The 14,962-nt window shown below is 32.1% G+C and overlaps 1 protein-coding gene across 2 annotated transcripts; it reads right to left on the bottom strand.

The window, feature by feature from the left end:
* Window positions 1-4,862: 4,862 nt before the first annotated feature.
* Window positions 4,863-7,723, bottom strand: LOC128174918 (eppin-like). Of its 2 annotated transcripts, XM_052840341.1 has the most exons (6): window positions 7,249-7,281; window positions 6,993-7,146; window positions 6,618-6,762; window positions 6,054-6,140; window positions 5,340-5,531; window positions 4,863-4,927 (listed from the first exon to the last, which is right to left on the bottom strand). In XM_052840341.1, the coding sequence occupies exons 2-6, from the start codon at window positions 7,098-7,100 to the stop codon at window positions 4,899-4,901; spliced, it is 561 nt and encodes a 186-aa protein (XP_052696301.1). In that variant the 5' UTR covers window positions 7,101-7,146; window positions 7,249-7,281; the 3' UTR covers window positions 4,863-4,898. The 2 variants fall into 2 exon arrangements, with proteins under 2 accessions (XP_052696301.1, XP_052696302.1); XM_052840342.1 differs by lacking the exon at window positions 6,993-7,146 and having other exon boundaries at window positions 7,249-7,723.
* Between the last annotated feature and the right edge of the window lie 7,239 nt (window positions 7,724-14,962).

Raw genomic sequence — 14,962 nt, 5'->3', positions numbered from 1 at the left:
TATATGCATGATAATCAAGATTATCCAGGGTATACACATATATAATTATATAAACGTCCCTAATATAAATGCTTGGTTGGTAAACAAGACGAACAATGAATCTTTCGCACATTATACAATTTACAAACTCTAAATGTAACGAAAAAAAATTATTAATTAAATCCGGAAAATGAAATCTTTCACGTTTTTCTTTTTCAGCATTGACAGCATACAAAGTCAATGTTTCCGGTGATTAGTTGTATCCTCTGTTCGGTGATTCGGGTGAATGTTTTGACCAGCTGGACGATGTGAACGCAAGGTATTGCTTTGAAATTGATTATTTTCACCATTAACTTATACATGTGTTGGATGTTTATAATTTACTGTAGTAATTTTTGGGAAATCCAGGTCTAAGTTCTTGAAAAAGAGGTTGATTGGGGGGGGGGGGGGGGGGGTCAACAAACAATAATTGAATCAAAATGAAAATAACATAGCTTCAAACATAAAATGAAACATTTTAGACCAGATACTACTGTAGTCATTATATGACATAGTTTAAACAGCAACTGGCAACTGCATAGTAGCCTCTGTATTCAGAATTTTATTCAGAATGCTTTTATTACATGTTAGGCTGAATGACATATGTTAATTGTTTAAAAATCTAAATGAAACTTAAATGACATAAAGTACAGCCCAGTGAAAGGAACAAGTTCATCGCAAGAACAAGAATGTTAATGCTACCACTGTCCAGAACTACTAAGTCTGCTGTAGCCATGATGTGATCATATGAGTGCTTCACCGTATTGGACAATGCTCGAAAGTCCCCCAAAAAGGCATATTTCCATAAACTACGACTCGGGTTACATCAACAACAGCCAAGGACACTCCTTATTGATTCGAATGGACACATCTCTACGACCCGACTAAACCTCTGCAGAACAAGACTTTTTAACTGTAAAGTATTCTCATTTCAAAAAACCTATAAACTATAAAAGTACTTTTTTATATGATCAAATACCAGTATATTAAAATGTCTGTCTGTAAGCTAGAATCTTAGAAAATCACATGGTTTTGACTTATTAAATGATTGATTAGACCTTGCAGATATTAACTTTCATTTTCTTAAAGAATTTGTTATTTTTGCAAATATTGCATAAAATATTAGACTCCATGTAACATATATCCTCTCACCTCCAAGTTGATAAGTGTTAACAACTTTTGTTCCCATTTTCTTTGTTTAAACATTTATTGATAACTTAGTTTTTATTTGCAGCAATATATGAAAAATTAAAAAAACAATCTTAAATGTAAAAACACTGCATAAGGAGATGAATGCATGGGTCATAGAAATGATAAAATACACCAAACAATATTCAATTATGTCGTATATGAAAATATATAAAGACAACATATACCCCATGTATTACAATTTTTATATAACAAAATTACTTGGATGGAAAGTTGTTTCCATGTGGGTTTTATTTTAATCTGTGTTATGTAACTAATATATAATTGGAATTAGCTTTTATATCATAAGTAAAATGCTGGTATTGATGAGAATTGTAAGGTGAATGATCTGTGTGATACTTTGTATTATATACATTCGTGCTACAAAAAGCAAGTACATGTACATGTAGTAATTCTTGTTATATATAAACAATGTATATTTTACTTCATGTCTTGGATTTAAAAATATTAAAGTAGGTAAAGTAGTGAAATGTAGGAAGGTAAACCGTGTGTAAAGAAGAATATTCATCAGGAATGAAGTGTGTTGCAACCAGCATAATTTATTAAATGTGTACATCATATTTTTGCACATGATTTGAAAGACTGCTCCATTGTTAGCTTTTTATTGGCCAACAAGCTTTTCATATCTCCCTCTTGGTCATCTATTAAATACTGACAGGCTTATGATATTAAAATCTGATCAGTTGGTACATCATGGGTGGAAATGAAAAGTTCACTTTGGACTTAATGGATTATCAAAAAAATGATATCAAATCCTGTTCTATTGTAAAACATTAGAATATATTACTAACAAAGAAAAGGTTCATCCCAACTTGTAAGTGGGTCACTTTGACCTCATTTTGGAATTTATGACATACATATTCAAATCAAATCTTGGTCATACCTCTATAGTCAACTACTATCTTGTAGTGTATTTTTTTTTTTAAAGATGGATACTTTAGACTTTTCAAAAATATTTTATGGTGTACATATTCATTGTAGTTCAAAACAAATTGAGACAAGTGTATCATGTTCATGTAACAGTGAAGTTTTCTTTGTTTATTCATGTATGTGCAGTTATTTTGTAAATTGCATTCATATTTTTAAAAAAGTAAGATCTTTGTTGCATTTTTAAAGGGAGATTTGATAGGCATTTAATCGAGATGAAAAAAAAATACAAATGTAAAGATTTCTATGGGAGTTTTTTTTCTTGTGCAATTTTATCATTTTTTGAATAAAAGTCCCTAATAAGGGAATTGCCATATGGATGTTTCTCCATTATTGTATTTTGGCTGTATTTTATTTATTATTGGAAACAATTTCAGATTTTTTAACAAAATAAATTTGGAACTGTTTGAAATTGTTTTGTTTTTACATAAAGTAGAAACCTTGCTCAGTTTTTTTTAAAGCAAAAATATAAAAAGTTTTAATAAGTTTCAGTTGCGGAAACCCTTTGTAAACAATATGTTTCCCAATTGTATATGGAGGTTGAAACTATGCAGAAACTTCAAGTTTCAGTAAGTTTCCGTCACGGAAACCATTTGTAAACAATATGTATCCCAAATGTATATGGAGATTGAAACTATGCAGAAACTTTAAGTTTCAGTAAGTTTCCGTTGCGGAAACCATTTGGATTCATGGACAGCATAAGTTTCAGCACTGCGGAAACTGAACGAAACTTGAAGTTTCCGTGCTGAAACCTGTCGGAAACTTAAAGTAACCTTAAGTTTCCGCAGAGTTTCCAACGGGTTTCCGCAGCGCTGAAACCAGATATTTCATCCAGTGTAGCCTTCTTATTTTCAGTTCAAGTAAAATTTCTAGATAGTTTGTGCATTAGGATATCTTCATTTTAAAACGAAAAACATAATTTTAAAATTTTTCAATATTTCTATCGACACATATTGGCAAACTTAACCTTTATTCATAAAAGGCAAGGGAAAATGAATCCCAATTTCTAGCCTAAAATCTGCTTATTTCATGCCATATCTCAAATTGTACATAAGACCCATACTTTTGTTTTATTTTCAGAAATTTTATGATTATTCTTAAATCATAAATTGAAAAAAGATGTTGAGCCTGTTTAATAATTTCATTACATGTTGATTGGTAATGGATAAAAATAGCGTTTTATCAGTGCAAAAAGGTCAAAATATCAATTAGGTGATAAAGTTGTAACATTTTCTTTATGATCATTTTAATTTTATTTTTTTGAAATAGAGTAAATTTGTATTTGGTGCTATGGTTCATTCCGATGATAAAATATAGAGAGAAAAGCGTCTTATGTGCAATCTGCACTTTCAGTGCAGAAAGGTCATTCTAAATACACCGTAGCGCCAAATAAAGCATATAGACCCAAACATTTCGTTTTGAATTTTGGTAAAGCTATGTGTGTAGATTTTTAAAAAATACTTTAGAAAAAATCTTTAAGACTTTTGATCCAACGTCATTAAGTGACATATTTTAAACTAATTAACTATATTTTATAAAATAATTGAATAATCTACCAAAATATTGAGCTGTTATGGTAAGTGATAATCTCAAGCGGCATATTGCAAGTATTATTGCATATAGGGTACCCTTATCGTACAGATAACTCCTCCTACAGTTTCAAGATAGGAAGTTGGGTTTTTTTTTTTGCAGATCATATTATAGAGGTATGCATATTGCTACGATTTTCATTTCTGTTAATTTATGAAAAAATTGCCAGCTTTTGAACTCTGTCATTGTTTGGCAAAATATTGCATATAGGGTACCCTTATTGTATGGATAACTCCTCGTACAGTTTTCAAGATAGGAAGTTGTTCTTTTGCAGATCAAAGGTACATATATCAGAGTTGTGCATATTGCTAGGATTTTGATTTATGAGAAAATGACCAGCTTTTGAGCTGGCAAAGTATCACATATAAGGTACTCTATTTCACTGAATATGATAAGATCACTGGATATGGTAAGTAGTGTTTATCAATTCAGGGTTGACATGGAATATGGGTACAGTTCACATAAAATAAAACCCGGCTTGCTGTCAAACTGACAGCTTTTCACTTGTCTTTGGTATGGTCTACTTGTTTATAGAAAAGAAACTGTTTCTGTTATCGGCCAAAAATTGTTACCATACTTTATAAACCATCTGTCCTTCTTCAAAAAGTTTCGGAGTTCAAATCATAAATGAAGTATATTAAGAGCTTTATTTTTTTGTTTTCAGTTACATGTATGCGGCTGAAAATTGTAACAATACTTTATAAACCAGATGTAATTCTTCGATATGTTTCGGAGTTGTAATCATACATGTAGTATATTTAGAACAATATTTTTTAGTATAGACAAATTATTTTAAAGTTTTAAAGTATTTTCTAACAAGTGCTTTCATACAAAATGTATTTAACCTAAAGATTTTATACGTTTTTTGTACTTACAAAAATAACTCTCTGGATAAAAAAGACATGCTTTCCAAATTGCGAGAAAAAATGTGAGAAAATATATATGCAAGCAGATACTGGAAGAATAAGATTTACAGGAATACATTAAACTGATATGAATTTTACTTTCAAACATGCAGGTTTTAATTCAAGGAAAATTACACCGTTGCTTTGAGAAATCGACCAAATCAGAGGAAAAGATGAACAGGTACAATATAAACAATATTAACGATAAATTTTACAAATAAATATATTTATCCGTGGGCCTTTCTTTATTTATATCCGTGGTCGTCTATCAGGGAGATCTAAAAGAAATACAAGATAAACAATACACATTAAAAAGTTTTTTAACAAGTGTCACATAAAACAAGCAATGCATATCCCCTTTAGGCACCCCTAATTTTTAACAATAGTCGCTTTCTGTACTGATTGGCTCTAAAAAAAATTCTATTAAAGAGTAATTAAAAAGATTTTACTACTTCTGAACAGTCTTTATTTCTAAATGATATAAACACGTAGATCCAAATTTTCTCAATTTAAAAGTACCTGGAAGTTTTTAAATAAATTTACCAAACTCTAATAAAAAGTGATATATATTAATAAGACTAAACGAATGACAGACATCGAAAAAAAACATCTAGCCCCTCAGGTTTTACCTGTTTGGTTAGAAGTTGCACTTAGAATACCCCTCCCCCTTTTTTAAGAAAAATAACTTACAAGTATTTTGTCGTCGTAGACATTGTCTTTCGCATTCATCTCTTGTCTCGAAATTATTTTTATTTCCGCCACAGCCACCGTAGATAAATGTCTCGCACTGATTCGTTCTTCGGTTGAACCACCATCTTCGGAATGCTGCTCTACAACGTCCCACCTTTTTTTGTTGGTTACAAATGATTCTGCTACCTCCTCCTGTAGATGAAAATGTAGGTAAATTGATATATCTTTTAGAAATAATTTAGATGCAATGTGTATATTTATCATTAAGTATTCCAGTGATGAGTAGGAAATATTGCAGTAATACACGTGGTATAATTTTTTCAAGGTAAGTTCCTTTACCTACAGGTTTGCATGCTGTAATTTAAAATTGAATATTTTATGCCAGGTAGAAGTCGCCATTACACAAAACGACTAAAAATTAGTTGAAGGGGGAGGGTGTTGGGGCTTGTGTAGGTTTAATATTGACATGGTGAGGGGGTGGTTCTTATGCATGTTATGGGCAAATTAACTGTGTTAGTTTTCTATTTCAATTTCTGTTTGGGAAGGGGTGTCTTGATAAACTGTGTTAGTTTAGTTTAGTAACGTTCAATTTCTGTTTGAGAAGGGGTGTCTTGTCTGCGCTATAGCCGTGCGTCAAAAGATATCCAAGTAAAATACAGTCTAAGATTATCTGTTGGTGAAGATGCACACTACAAAGATGTATTACATGATTACCTGGTGGTCGGATTATATCAGGGATACTGTTGAATGGATTTACACAAGATCTTCTACAACCGCATCCACGGTCACAGCACTTTTGGACTAAAAAAAACAGATAACTTTAAGTCAATAGGCATATCCAACTTTTTTCATGTTAATAAATATCTTCCCATTCATTTTTAAGGTCAATTACAATACATATGAATATGACTTGAGATGAATTTTTGGCTATAATCTTTTTTGAGCATTCACAATTAAACTGAATGGGAAATTTTCAAGAGTGGAACGTTTCAAAGATGAATTTTTTTCATAAACTTTATTATTTAACAAAGCAAAAAATCAATGGTTTTAAAGTTATAATTTGTATGTACTTCTAAAAAACTTTACAAGTAAACATTGATAAATATTGTTTACAAACATTGATAGATATTTTTTTTTACAGATTGCCTCAATAGTGCGACTTTTACAAGCTGCCGGTTACATCTATTGAAATTAAAAGAAAAACATTTCATTTGAATTATCATTATCTTTTACAAGTGTTTTTAAGCGCATGATTTCAAATGATTAATAAAGACTTACTTCCGGGGCATTCTCTATCATTGTTACATTGGTTAAACTCCGGTCTACATTCACACGTGGTTATAATGGTGGACACCGGACACGTGCCTGGCTTCTGTCTCCAGGGACGATTAGGGCGTGACGGGGGAACATACTGAGCACACGCCTGTTTAATCAAGGATTAGTTTAAACGTCTAATTACTTAATTATATTATTTTTAATATTTGTATATTATTAAAAAGTTGCTTTTGCGCAAACGGATAATTATTGTGATTGTTTTTTTATTTTACATTAGAAAGAGAAACTCAAATAACATGAAGAAAAATATACCGGTACGATTCTTTAAAACACAAAACAAATGTTATTAAAATCTGTAAGATAGAAAATAATACTTACATTGACAAAGAAAAACACTACTAATAGTTTGAAGTCCATCTTACTACCTTTTTTATGACTACAGTGTCTGTTTCTCCCGGTGCTATATATATACATATTAACTCCCATCCTTTATACCAACATGTCTCAACTGCAATTAATAACAGCGCCTATTCTGAAACATTTTGCGTATCGCACGATTAATATAAACACAAATTTTTCAAAAATGGTATCCCCCCATGATTCCAGAATTATAATATTTAAATGACGCACTAACGTTGACATACATATAGGTGTGTAGAAGCGTTATGTTCTGTAGTAGAGGATATACTACGTTTAGGATTTTTATCGACGTTCCTCGCCTTACGTGATGACCGCATTGTTTACATTTTTTTTTTTGGCCGGAGGCATTGCGTTATTTACCTGCATACAAAACGTTCTTTACCACAACACCATAAAATAGCAATTAAAATCATAACCTTACCTGTATAGCTGTCACGATTGTTTTTTACTACACAAATTATTGAAGTTAATCTTTGGAACATTGTGACCGATGAAACGGGCTCACAGCCTAGTTTTATGACTAGGTTTTTTTCCATTTTAAAATTTTCAGAATTTGCGTATTAAGCAAGATAAGTCATGGGTAATAATATATATATTGGAAGACTATTTGCAATACAAGAAATGTTAAATATACCTGTCAAAAGAGATCGCAATGTATGCAACTATATAGGTATAAAAGCTAGCAACATTTTCATATCCCGATGTGCAGTTTTGAATTTTTATCATATTCGCCGGGTCCATTTGTCAGCCTTACTTTGTCTGAACATGATCTAAAACATGTGTGCTTTAATTTTTTTTCTGAAAAAGTTTACACTTTACTATTACTTTAAAAAAAAAAGGTTTTCACATTTACGAACTGTATTTCTCTCACTTTTTCTGTTCTTATTAGTGATTTCACAATGAAGTCATGTTTTATTCGAGGATTGGCTGTATCCGTATTTGCAAAAAATAGTGTTATTGTACTTTTTTTGAATTTTGAAAACTCCACCAATCAGCCAAACATTCCAATATCACCGCAAAGGTCGAAGGTCAGGTGCCTGAAATTTGTCGAGGGTTGATACACGATGTGATATGGGAATAGGTATACATTGTAATATTTATTACATTTCTTGTCATAGTATAAAGATAAGTAGGTTAAAGTTAAATCCTCCTTTGTGCCATGAAGGTGCATTTGGCCTGTGCTTATCCCCGATTTCCGTGCTGCTAAGTGGATGAAAGTCATAACTCCCCCTGGAGTGACAAGTGCATCAAGTGACCACAGCGAGGTTTGAACAATTCCGATTGAAGTCATCATTTCATAAGTTTTATAGTCGATACAAAGACCTTGTTAGCAAATTTTCAGCTAGGACGAATACTCTCATTTTTTTTAACTTGTTGGGTATTTATTAATCACCGAATTTTCTATTGATTCTACTCTTTTTCCGATTACGAAAAAGAGCTCATGGCAGGTCTGACGGGTCAGCAGAGGAAGTTCACTCCTCGATAGCACCTGATCCTACCTATAATATGTTTTGGATGTCGATGTTTTCTTAATTTCAATTCCTTATAAATTTAAATATTGTTAGTTATCACCATATTTTATTTTTATATTTTATTTTATTTTTTCAATGCTCAACTTGATATGATATTTGGCCTATGAAAAGTTTGGAGATTTTCTCTGCCTCCCCTTGGAATTGGAATAATGCGGGTTTATCCGAATATAATTAAAAGAAGGGATGCTTCGATACGTCCACATGTCCAATAGAGACTTTTCCAACAGGACATTCATATTCCGAGTTGAAATAATCTAAATCCAATACATAAATAAATCTAACAATACTGTCTTATAAATAGCCGTATAATGTACTGTCTCTGTCTGCTTTTTTTTCTTTTTTACGTGAGCAATTTCGCTCGGTTACATGTATATACTATAGAGAGACTCACAATTGAGGAAGTGAAAAACACTACCTCGTTTAAATGGGGAGGGAATATTGTTACGACCCATGAACATTGCTTATTAGTTTATTTATTTATCTATTTATTTTTTATTTATTCCAATATTGTTATTGTACATAGTTGTTTATTTATTGTTGATATTGTTATAGTATGTTCCAATGTGATTGTTGAAGAAGTATCTTATCATATATAAGGGATTTGTTGAAACATGCAAATCTTGATGTTTATTTTAGGATGGTAATGTACTACAGTGTTTTGTATACAAGGATTTCTTTCCAGCGGAAATACTACGAGGAATTTATTTAACCAGTACTGATAAATATAAAAACAACTATCTGTCGTCTTTATCAACTTACAACTCTATTTACGATGAATTAATGCGTCTTGGGTTCTCTTGGCCAAAATGATCGCTTACAATTTATGTCAACACGTGCTCGGAGAACTATTTTCTGCATTACATACTACAAACCCCGATGTTTAGACAGAGTAAACACAATCTGCGTTGTTTAATTACTTACGTCTGACTGTTAAGACGTCGATAAATACTTTGTGTTAGCTGCATCATCGTTTTTTTGAGCGGAAACCTGGTAATGCTGGTTTACAACATCAATATTGATTAGCGGGTCACAAGATAAAGGCCGAGCCCGATCATAATTTGACACTTCGGTCACTTCTTGTTTGAGATGAGTCAGCTTCAGCTCTTTCAGCCCGACTTACCGGCTACGAAGGTGAATATTTCGCACCTTCTCTATTAGATAGATATATCTGAATGTAGGTTTCATTTTAGATGTTTTAAAGTTTCAGTAGATCTTTAACATCACCTTCTGCATCATATTCAGCATCCCTGCTCACCTTCCTCAGAATGTGCAACTAAATCAAGTTCAACACCTTTCAACCCCTACTACTAGAATTAGAACTAAATGATGTCATCTTCAAAATAAAAAAAAATTAACACTTAAAACCAAAGATTGTCCACCACAACCGCCTTAAACCTTATACATGTACTTCCAACAATCAGTAGAACTTCATGACATACCCATAGACATAAGTTACTAGAACCCTGTAGGATCATCTCCAGTAACAATACATCATGTGCGCAGAGCTGCATTTGAAAATATATATATATTCTACTTAAATATTCAGAATGTGTATAGTTCCTTAACATATCTTATTTTATTAAATAACAGATCACAATGTATAGGTGCTTGGAATGCCCAATCCTAAGCTTTGAGAGGATATCTCTATGTGAACATCATGTGTTCGAAAATCACAGTGGCTGCGGTTACGAGTGCACTGTGTACCATCGAGTTTTCAATAGGCCAAACAATCATTCAGGTCGTTGTGTGGGGAACGAACTACTATTGAGGAAGAAAGTAACCAGAACTTACACGTAGGAAGAGGCAGAGGAACATCGGTCGTTCATTAGAAATCTACATCAGAAAATCGAAGCAATGAATATCATAGGCGTACCCCATCTCAACGCCAGCAGCTACAGCAACATGACAGAATGTGCAACTAAATCAAGTTGAACACCTTTCAACCCCTACTACAAGAATTAGAACTTGGTTTCTCATACTTAAATAGTTCATCAAAAGCCTGAGTGTATTAATATTCACTTAAGAAGGTGCAAGTATACTGTTAGTTATAGTAGTTGTTTACACCTTCTATTTATAAGTCAGCACCTTTCCGTATGGTCTGTACCTTCTACATTTAGGTATAAAGATTTCATTGAAGGAAATAATTAATTCAACCCCTAGACTCAAAACAGCACCTAGACCTAGGAAGGAGACTCTCCAGAGGAAGATTATTGAAATTTATATTTTATACCTGAATAAATGTGTATTGATTTTAAATAATCTTGTCACAACTCATCTTCTACCAGGTACAGAGGGCTCGCACATTTTGAAACAACTGAGACCTTACAATTAAAGTTAAAACTAGTTTATTTAAATATCACATAGGTACCAGTTGCATTTCAATGTGCAATGGATATCTGTAATTATCACCGTAATTAAGAGGCAATAAACATATTTTGCTTACAAAGAGATACGATGACACAAATAATGGAAGTTAATAACAAGAAGATGCTAACAATCAGGAATCTGATATTGGTTAAGATTTAATTTGATATACATATACAATTGTAGATTAAGGTTTATTGTTAAAGGGGAAGGAAACCCAAATATTGTTATGTCTTAAATAATTAAGATATTTCAAAATATTTTTTCGATAAACTTTATAAATAAGCTTCAATGTCCCTTTGAATTTATAAAAAATTGCATTTCCTGGAGGCTGACATGATGTGGAACTCTTTTGTATTAAAAACCAACAAAATAAATTATTTTGATGACACACCATCTATTCCGGTTTAGGACTACATCAGTACATGTTTTATTTTGGTACATCACTAGCATGGTTAGTGTTTAAAAAAGCTGATTTATGCCTTCCTGTCAAGCAACTAACTGTACAAACACAAGGGGAAGATGCGGGAAAAGTTTTTTTTTGAAATTCCGGACCCAACAAAGTCAATTTCCACAACTACACCATTCGTCCAGCGATGGAACATGTTCTGTCTGTGATGCATATAAACTTCTATTCGCTTCAGTTTCGCCAGGAGAGAGAATAGGCTCAAATTTATATGGCTTTATACCTAACTGATCAGAATTTGCCATTAAAAGGGTATTGCTATAACAAACGATGATGTTTACTTCTGCTATACTGTGTTGATAAAGCAAACCGAAATAGATGGTGTGACGTCATCATTTAAAGTTCAATGGAAGGTCCCAGAGCGGCGGGAAATCTAAAATAAGCAATCGAAAATTCGTGATTTATTCTTTATCCGTGGGTTTTTATTGAGAAAAACATGATATAGAACCATAAATGATGTTAATTTATCGAATTAGGGTACTATATAAATTTTACTTTCCTTCCCCTTCAAGGTTTATTCATATATAATAGCATATGTATTCATATAAAATAGCATATCATGATATGTTTCAACAGTTCAAAAAAGGCGTTTCTACAAAGAATTTGTTTTAAATTACATTCTACGTGGGTCTTTGCAATATGCGGCAAAATATCGTAGTGATCTGATGTTAATTGTTTATACCCTGTAGCCGGCCATTCTACTTGCGTTTTCACCGGCAGTTAAAATTTGTCTCGTATGCTTCCAACCTGTTCAAATTAATTTGACTAATTACAATTTATGTTAATCACTGACTTAATATTGGTTTAAATTACCAAAACGCAAAATAAATCACCTGGTTACTTTTACGATACAACACATTTTGCATATCTTTGAATCGGTCGTTTCCCTTTATGCATCAATATATATTCTAGAATATCTCCTAGAGTGAATGATATTTACAAACTCTGAGAGCGAAACTATATCTGTTTTATATAAGATTTTGGTTTTGCAGTATCAAAGGGAAAATATGCTAAACTCTTTGATTGCAGGTGTTAAACATATTTAAGATATGTGTGGTTTTTTCGTCTGAACAAAATGTTGTAAATGAAAAGTGTAAAACAAAGATTAAAAGACGATAATATTCAAAAATGGTCTAGTGACATTTGTGACTGGTCAGAAGGACTAATATACAGAATTTTAAACAAAATTTAAGTTATGAAAACTACCTAGTTATATTGCCACATAAGCTCAGAAAGTTTTGCGTGGACCCTGAGGTCCACGCAGAAAATATATAAGCGAGGTTAAACCGGATGATATGGGGAAAATTCAGCCTGCGCATGAGCTAGCCTGGATCCTGTGCGTAATGGGTAGCTCAGGGAACCAGGCTAGTACACGTTTATCTGAATCGGGATCGGGATTCCGTGCCATATGCACACACAAGTTCAAAGGCGCTGTAATTGTAAAGTTGTCGGTAAACAGTACAGAAACAAAGTATTCCTTTTAAAAATGATTGGCATGTGATATGAACTATCAGTATTATGAAATAAGTTAATGTTATGCCGAAACTACAACATGCATCAAATAGCATAATTTGCAATGTTTTGTTGTTTTCCGAATACACAAGTAACTTAACTTTACTTTTATAGTAGGCGAGGCTAGAGAACTTCCCGATTAATTTTTTTAAGCATTTAAGTATGATTGAATAATTATGTCACTGTATAAAAGTTTACATCTCAACAAAAATGAGCATGATAATGAATATGAAATTTTTAATTTACACAAAGCTGTCACTGCATAGTTAACAATGTAGTGCAAATCCTAATATGTGCGCAAATAGTAAAATTCACCGAATGCCTGATACTGTACATGCAAACTTCATTCATAGATATATCATAATTATTTTAGAAGAGTCGGGGCTATACATACATGTATACGTTATACAACGTACAATTTAGTGGTTAAAAGCAGAGGGCTAGAGTCGGTGGAATCTCTGATAATCTTAAGGCTTTCACGTTTTCGTTGGAAACCATACAAATGGTCCACGTATTGTAGTCCTTTTTTAAAGGACAGCAACTTTTTTTTATAGAAAATTAGAACCTCAAACTACCATCTCCCAGTGGAGATGGTGCAACATTCATTTTAACCAAAGAGAATGTAAACTTTGTAATTCAGGTCAAACTGTTGACGAATTCCATTATATTCTTGAATGTTAATATCATGATGATCAATACTGTTCAGCACCAACTACTTTGAAGTTTTGTGAACTCGTGGCTTGTACTAATGTTACAAATCTGAAAAACATTTATATCAAAATATACAAGTCTGATTTAATAATCCTTTCTCCTTTTTTCTACTCCATCCTTTTTTCATTGTATATATTATATATTTATACTTAATAAATATTTATTTACTACCTGTCTATTCATTTATAAAAATGTACCTTTATACATTGTATTTATTATATATTTATACTTATTAAATATTTATTTATTACCTGTCTATTCATTTTTAAAAATGTACCTTTATACAATGTACCTCTGTATAACACTCTGGTTGACCTCATGTACCATATCATGGTTTAAGTGAATATCCGAATTTAATTGAATTGAAATAAATACCAGTTCTTAAAAACATATAAAATACGACATATTCAATTATATATAATTGCTACTACCATTATTTATAAATAACTACCATTATATAAGATCGATTTTACTTCCAGTCGTCACAGCACTGCGAATTGTTAATTCTTTTATTCAGTTGCGATACTGTATATACCGCGTACGCCATACCTCATAGTACAGCAGCGCCTCTGGTGGCAGAAGGGGTGGATAATCTACTGGCGGCCCCATTTCTTAACCTTAAAACCACTACCTTAAGGGTATAAATTAATTAAATGATAACCGATTTATTTTGTAATATATAACTAAAGCAGGTAAACCACATGTACTAATAGTTATCACGTTCGAAACATATCAGAAAATATACAATATATACATAGAGATAAAAAAAAAACTAATGAGACATAAAACTTGAGCTTGAAAGAACTCCTGTCCAGACAAAATACCTGCTTCAACAGACATAATGCGGGAAAAACGTATCCAGGACTTTGGTTTATCGGTGACATAAATGTTTTTCTGATGAACTATTCAGTGAAGGTGAATACAAAGGTGCTGGGCGGGCCTCAGTTACTACGAAAGAAAGTCAGCGTTTCAGGAATTAATTGGGAATGTGTGACGGTAAGGACAATTTCCTTACAATTTGACATAGGATTACCAACAACACGCAAAGTATTAACATACTATTTAAGAATAGAGAGAACTTGTTCACACTGTGTGCCATACTGCTTTCAAACAATGACAGATAAAATCAATGTACTGACGGTAGTTGATTTTATCGATTATCATTTATTTTAAAATCAATTTATCTTGCATGGCAATTAGTTTCTAGTTTGTATTTGAACTACACACTTTTTTATAATATGAATTTTTAGACTTATCCGACAAGAACTTCGAGAAACCCCATATGAATCATGTGTAATATTTAAAGATAGATTTCAAATACAAGTATGTATTTGTTATCGAAA

This window comes from Crassostrea angulata, chromosome 2 (genome assembly GCF_025612915.1).
Source record: "Crassostrea angulata isolate pt1a10 chromosome 2, ASM2561291v2, whole genome shotgun sequence".
Taxonomy (NCBI): Eukaryota; Metazoa; Mollusca; class Bivalvia; order Ostreida; family Ostreidae; genus Magallana; species Magallana angulata.
Note: the sequence above shows the minus strand (reverse complement) of the source record. Positions and strands in the feature narration are given on the sequence as shown.